The 7728-nt window shown below is 35.1% G+C and overlaps 1 protein-coding gene across 1 annotated transcript; it reads left to right on the top strand.

The window, feature by feature from the left end:
- Nucleotides 1-2332: 2332 nt before the first annotated feature.
- On the top strand, nucleotides 2333-2899 carry LOC118326242 (CD59 glycoprotein-like). The gene is made up of 3 exons (XM_035659208.1): nucleotides 2333-2381; nucleotides 2480-2581; nucleotides 2730-2899. The coding sequence occupies exons 1-3, from the start codon at nucleotides 2333-2335 to the stop codon at nucleotides 2897-2899; spliced, it is 321 nt and encodes a 106-aa protein (XP_035515101.1).
- Nucleotides 2900-7728: the final 4829 nt, after the last annotated feature.

Here is a 7728-nt window from a genome sequence, read left to right as displayed (position 1 = left end):
TTTGTATTTATATTATATGATATTCACTGTTTGCTTCATTACAGAAAACTCTGTAACAAAAGTTCTTAACATTGTAGGGAAGATGTTGCTTCAGCTATAAAACCTGTGGTGGAAAGTAACTAAGTACAGTTACACCATTATAATACTTAAATTGAATTTTGAGGTGCTTGTTCTTAACTTGAGTATTTCTAGTTTATGCTACTTTATACTTGTACTGCACGACATTTTAGAGCAAAATATTGTCTATTCCACTTCATCTGACAGCTATAGTTAGTAGTTACATAAAAAGTCCTACAGAGTGCATAGTTAAATATTATTTTCTTTTTGGGGCTTTTTGTCTAGTTGGGGTGCTTCATCATGCTTGAGATATCTGTAAGTTGTAAGTTTCCCTCAAAACTTCTCAGATGGTTTCATTAAAATTACAATTTGAGGCCAAATTATCCAATATTTTATATTAAAAAAATCAAACATTAGCGAAAAGTCCAAAAATAAACACGTTTATCTTTTTTCCTACCCCTTGAATAATCTATGGTCCACCTAATAATTAGCTCCACCTTGACTTGCTACAATACCAAAATACAGCTTCCACACTAATGCCTTAGTATCAGTAATATAATATCACTCAAAGGGGACATTTTTCTGGAGTACCAGTACTTTGTACATTTTGCTGTCAGTACTTCTTCTTAAGTAGGGTTGTGAATGCAGTGCATTTACTTGTAATAGAGTATTTTTACATTCTTGTATTATTATTACTTTGACTCAAGTATAAGATCTAAATACTTCTTTTGTCACTTCTTGTGGATTCAATCCAACCAAGCCATGTTCATTTTCCTTAAAAGCACACTGAAATGTGATAAACAAAATGTTAGATTAGATTAGAAAGTATTAGCTATCCATATTACTGGTAAACAAATACAAAACAAGATAATAAAGAAGAGCTACAAACAGGAAAGAAAGCACAACTCAAGTGCACACAAAGTACAGGACACACTCACACCACTTCTTGACCTCCCACTGCTCTCCTAGTTCCTTCTTTGGCTCAGACAGAGATGTTGTTATCAGGGCATGGCCGACTGCCAGACTTAATAAGATGGAGCTATATTGGACAATCATGTCACGACCTTTGCAATGAAGTGCTGAACCTTTGCTTGTCCTGCATTATAACTCAATAACTAACACTGAATAAAAGTTGCTGCAGAAAATAGGTTCATATTATTCTGATGATAAGATTGTTTATCTGTCTAGTAACTCTCAAAGAGAAAAAGAAAATACCATCAGGAATAAAAAAAAAAATGTGCCCAAGGGATGAATTACTCCTCAGCAGCTGGTGGTTAACCTGACATTCAGACCTCACCTGCCTTCTGTACAAGGCCTTTAATCCAGGGGTAACAGGCCAAGCTCATTACTGACAGACACCAGACAAGCCAAACAGAGGTGGCTGCTTAACACTATAACTTAGCCACTTTTATCTCATTTTACATGCTTAGACAAGGAGTAGTGGGGATTATACTTTATAAATAAAGGCATCCTGCCATGAGAAATTAGTGTTCTAATTATTTGGGTGAATGGTCCTTTTAAATCCTGCTACTCAGAGAGTCTTTCTGAGTTGCTCCTCCTTTGCTGGCAGCAGATTAATGACGTAGACCTATTAATGCTATTAGAGATCTACACTAAAGAGCTCAGAAAGTGTGTGTGTATGAGTGTGTGTTAGCAAAGCGTTAATGCTGCAATTATTACATTCTGAAGGAGGACACTAAATTTGGATTTTCTGAGCAGGGATAGTGAATAGTCAGATCACTCTTCACAGAGAACCAATGTTGGTATTTAACTGGGATTTTAAACCACTTAAAGTGTATCATCAGCATGTATGCAGTACTTCAAGGAAGCCCTCACCAGGCAATTTATACATCTGTGGTATGAATATTCTGCCAGGTCACTGCAGCTCTTTTTGGATGTATAAATACTGATTAGTTACACATTGACATCTTCAGGTGGGGCAACTTCAGTCTCTCAGAAGTGTTTCGGTTAAATTACCTGCACAAATACAAGGACAAATATGCCGTTCTTAACACCGTATTGACACTGGAATTCTTTAGGAAAGGGGATTAGTGATGAATAGATGGCACTGTAAACAGCCATGAACAAGTATAATAAATGAGCATTATACATGGTAATGGCTGGTGGACACTCCCCAATTGGAAACAAATGTATAAACAAATATTATTTGTATTTTGGAACAAAACCAATGTGGTGAGGCTATAAAACATACAAGAGAGTTGGTAATGTTCATTTGACATAAGAGCTCTGACAAGCTTTCACTTGAAGAGTCAAAATGAGGCCGTGTGTTTCTTTGGTGTTCATCTGTATGTTGCTACCAGCAGGTAAGAGCAAAGATGCCTATCTCAATCAGCACAGAAATTAAAGCAGAAATGATTTTTGTCGAATTATGTGAACATTTTGCATTCTCCTTTTTCTGCAGTGTGTGGGTTAAAGTGTTTCACCTGCTGGGGTGCAAACCCTGGCGCCTGTAATCAGGTATGGTCCTGTGCTGACCATTACGACCGCTGTTCCACCACCATTGGTAAGTTGAATTTACTACCTCATGTGGCTTTAATGTTATATGTTCTATATAGTGTGATCTTTGCTTAGCCTTATGAACAACATGGTCTGAAATTCTGTTACTGCTATTACAAATTGTAACTTATTTAATGGACCTTTTTCTGTTGCAGTTGCTGAAAATATGATCACCAAACAATGCATGAGAAGTGATATGTGCAATAATGTTTATTCTGATGGTGTCAGATGTTGTGCTGGAGACCTGTGTAATGGAGCAAAACACACTGGAGTCTTTGTCCCTCTCCTTCTAGGGCCCTTAGCCATCATTACACTCCTAATTTGAAGCTTAATGTCCTAATTTCTCATGCTGTAAAAACTGGAATCTGCTGTGGCGCTTTGAGTGTTCAGAGGTGGTAAAAGCATAATCTTTTGAGGCAGTGGTGATCTCTGAAATATTTCCTTACTTGAGGAAAACCTTTGAAATCTAAAATCCTAGTAAACTACTGAAGAAATGTAGCTTTTTGGACTGTATATCTGTTATTATTCTGAATAATAATAAAGTTTAATAATAATAAAAAAGTTCTCTGATTTTTTACTCATTTCCACATTTAACAGATACTGTATATTTTGGAATATTTATACATACAGCATGTACCAAATATAAACTGGTGTTACAAAATAAATACCAATTTCTTTGAAAACACTGATGACAATTTTCCAATGTTTGCTCATATTTAAACAACAGCTTTGCCAACAGTTTTCTCTTCAGACTGCATACAATGCAAGTCTTTTTTGTTCTTTAAAAAAAATCTAATACATTCATAACTTCATTCATACTTGAAAACTGTAGCTAGCTTATTTATATAAGATATATTTTAGGAAGGAGGAAATAACAACTTCAAATGGAAAGGATACCATGCACAATACTGTGTGTAAATAATGAAACCAGGCAGTAGAGGGCAGTATAGGAGAAATCTCAAGTTGGTACACAAACTCTAGGGTGGATAAATAAAATATGTATCCTGTAACCAGTCAACTCCAAAACTATTTGTGTGTGTGTGTCAGTTTTTGGTTGTCAGAAGTTAACAAATGTTGCATAAAATGTGCCATTAAAAACAAGTTAAAAGTACTCAATCTGAAAAAAAAATCCTCTTGAGAGTCTTCCATTATTCATATGTTATTATGTAATCAGTGTTTTCATGTAAGTGTTAGGATTAGGTATTGTGTATTTTGTTTTGCATGTGAAAAAAGGGAAATGTAATATAATCATAATCTAGTTGAGTACAAAATAACAGGTATGACTGAGGTAAAGTAAGAAAATGCTACATTAAAAGCGGCAGATTAATTTGTTAAAGTTTACAATCCTATGGCAGCCACGGGTCAAAGTTTGATTTACTGGAGTAATTATATTGCAACTGTATAATTAATGAACATCTTTTAAAGTGTCATAACCAAGAAATTACCAATTGACCTTGTTTGCACTTCTGAAAGAGCAGATCAAGACTACAGCCAGCTGATTATCAGCTCTGATCTCTATTCAAAGTGGTTTATTACACAGTGACTGCATATAAATAAACATACACTCCTTTGTTCAGTTGCTCTTGAGGTAATGTGGTCTGCAAAATAAAAGGTAAAACAAATCAACTGGGGTTTAACCATTATGCAACAACTCCCCTGTGTGTAAACTGTATTCATCACAGTTCACAGCAATCGAGAAGGTCATTCTCTGATGTTTGTGGTTATAATAATACATTTAATAAAATATAATATTAAATTCTTTAATCATCACAAATGGACTTTGTATCATTCTAAAATGATCAATTAAGTTATTCTTTCAAACATAATCACACTAAAACACACATAAAACAATATTTTCTATATCAGTCATGTCAATACAAAAAAGAGCTATTGCACACAGGACCTCCACTCTCAGTTACTGTAAATTTAGCTTGATGATCATATTGTAAATTACCAGACTAGTATCAAAATGAAAAATGAGAGAAATTGCTTATTATCCCAGATGACTCTGGACAGATGCAGTACAACTTATTGAGAGTGCATATAGGTACAACTACATTTTTAAAGACTGTAATTAACAGACTCTGATACATTACAGTAAATCAAATATAAGTCTGTGCATAACTCGCTGTTTGTAATACGTTGTGATGTGTTTGCTCTGGGTCATTTGCTCGTGTTAACTTGTGAAATAGACGTATTAAATGCTCTTTAAGATGTACAGAGAACCACAGAGCTACATACATTAAACAATGGACAAGTGTGTGTTTTCATCAATGAGTGTCCATTTATGGATGTAAATTATTATTACCTACATGTATCTCGCAGTGAAGTAAAGTTGATTTATACTCTTTCCATCAGGCACGTAAAACATATACTCTTGCATATCAGTGGGGGTTTATTTGCTGCCTGTCCCACAAACTTCCAACATAAGCCAAGCTGTCAGGTAAAAGGATCATGCTGCTTGATTGGTCTGGCTGTTCTTACATATTAATCCTCACAACCATGTTATTTTTGATTTACTGGATTATTATATAGAATATTAAATTTGATCTGCTGTATGTTTGCCAACACCAGATGTTATACCAAATATATGGATAGGGTACTTTTTTCTTCCATAATTACCGTTTCTTGATGAATTATACTGATGTTATGCTAAAAGCAGATGATCTAGTCATGCATGCAGCAACAGCCAAAGGGCAGTAATTGTAAATAGATCTCACTCAATCATCTAATGTATGTATAGCAATGATCCTAAACAGGCAAAAACATCACCAGATTGAACTGAATTGAACTGAAATGTTTAAAGATCCACTTTTATTTGCAATCATTTCAAGTATCAACCCAGATCACAGTTGTTTTGTCCCTGATATTTTAGTTTGAATTCATTACAGACATGGTTCATATTAAGTAGTCCATGGCTTAAGTTGGCATGTAGAAGGTTATCTTAACCAAAAAAATGATGACTATGAAAACATGATCCTGGTTGTAAAAAGCCTGAAGTTTGAACAATAACAACATCTGGATTCATACATGCCACTTCACTGTGAGAACATGGCAGGTCACATACATGTGACAATGACAATACTATTCAGTAACAACTTTGTGATCACGTTGCAAATGTTTTTTATTTTTTATTTTATTTAATGGATAGTGACAGCTGAAGAGTGAAAGGAAAAGGGGCAGAGAAAGAGGGGATGACACGTTGCAAAGGGTCACAGATCGGACTCAAACCCTGGGCCGCTGCAGTGGGGCCTTGGTGCATAGGGCTCCAGCTCTACCAGGTGAGCTATCAGTGCGGCCATCATAATACAAATGTTGAGGAACAAATTAGTTATGAAGCTGAAACCTTTGTGCAGTAGATGTTAGTTTGATATTAGCCTTGACTATAGGGGAGGGAGTCAGTTATGTTTAACATACATAGTAAAGTTAACTAATCTAATCTTGGACACTAAAAAACATTCTTTATTGTTTATTCTTCATTTCACATTCCCCGGACAATATTTTGCACATACCTGCACAAAGTCTAAGTTCTTTCATTTAAAATAACAACTGATTGTCTTTTGTTATTCTGTTATTGTCAATTTTAGATGCAGTACTTGCTTTCATCTTTATTTATATTTTTCTCATACTATGTTTATTGTCATGCACCAATATACGAAGACAAATTCATTGTATGTAATAAACTCTGATTCTGATTTTGATTCAAAAGAATCAAGAATTATACCCCCAGAGTCAGACCTCGTGAAGTCTGATTGATGATTCCCTCATGAAACATGTTTAATGTTACTAAGTGAAACCTAAAGCATAAAAGGCCAAAACAAACTATCATAGAAAATATACTGATGGAGAAAAGCTCTTTGGAAAGAAATAATGAATAATAAAATAATGACATAGAACAGCAGTAACAGATTTCAGTCTAGTGTGAATAATATCTTAAATAAACATCATTTCCTATTTCACTCATTTCAATGTTATTAATAAAGCAAGCATGTCTCTTTCTGTACTGGGTCCCATCTCATCCACAAGGACTTGTGACCCGTTTGGCCCGACAAGTGACAAACTCATTTCAAATCCACCATCACAGACCACTATAAATACATTACAGAGTATTCAAGACTGCTGTGCCCAGTGCCAGAAACAAATAATCAGACTTTATCCCTTTCGATGGCATCCAAAGTGTGTTTCATTCTCTAATGAAGACTGAAAATTGCAATACACAGAGCGAAAAAAGACATCCGCTGGTTAATTGAATCATCATGGTTGAGCAGGTTTGAGATTAATTCCAAGTAAGGAGAAGATCAAAAGCGAGCCAGTTAGAAGGATGCCGAGGGGAATAAGAGCACTGAGGCTTGTGGGATAATCCCATTAAGAGCTGCACATTCATTCAGGCTGAGGATCCACAACTGTACAGTATGTAAAAGATTAGAGCTCAACAGTCAGTGATGAAGAGGGGTCAATAGCAAACCTGTATTCTCACAGTTTTAGAAAATTGTGGCGTTTTATGTGCTCTCAGTATTAAGCCTTTTTTAATTATGATTTTGAGCAATGACCAACCACTACGAGAGCTATTTCAGAGTTTGTCTCTGGAACAGATTGGATTACAAAAAATGAGAGACATGCATGCGTCATTGCTTAATACTGATTGCCAAGGACATTTTTTAATACATTGGATTACACATACACATTTACATTGTACATATACACACATGTATATGCAGGGTATATGTAAATGGAATCTTCTCTGACTACACTGCAAGCATTTGATTTAAAATTAGACTTAATTTTTCAGGGAGTCTTGGTTTAAGGTGTATGTGCATGTGTCTGTGCATGAATATTAACATTTCTGTGTTGTCACAGAAACAAACTCTTCATTGGCAAGGTCATCCATTCAATGTCCAAATAGCAGCACAGCATTTATCATATTATTTTCAAATGATGTATCAAAACCGTGCACCATTGATATAGGACAGCAAAAGCCTGCAATTTAAACAAGATTAGGAGTCCATAGCTATGCTAGCAGTTATGTGAGTCTTAAGCACAGTGGTGCTTGAGTTAAATGCAAATATTAGCATGCTAACATGCTCACCATGACAATGCTAACATGCTGCTATTAACCATGTATAATGTATGCTAACATTTGTTAATTAGAATTTA

This window comes from Morone saxatilis, unplaced genomic scaffold, assembly GCF_004916995.1.
Source record: "Morone saxatilis isolate NCDOM2014 unplaced genomic scaffold, NCSU_SB_2.0 Contig16, whole genome shotgun sequence".
Classification (NCBI taxonomy): domain Eukaryota; kingdom Metazoa; phylum Chordata; class Actinopteri; family Moronidae; genus Morone; species Morone saxatilis.
Note: the sequence above shows the minus strand (reverse complement) of the source record. Positions and strands in the feature narration are given on the sequence as shown.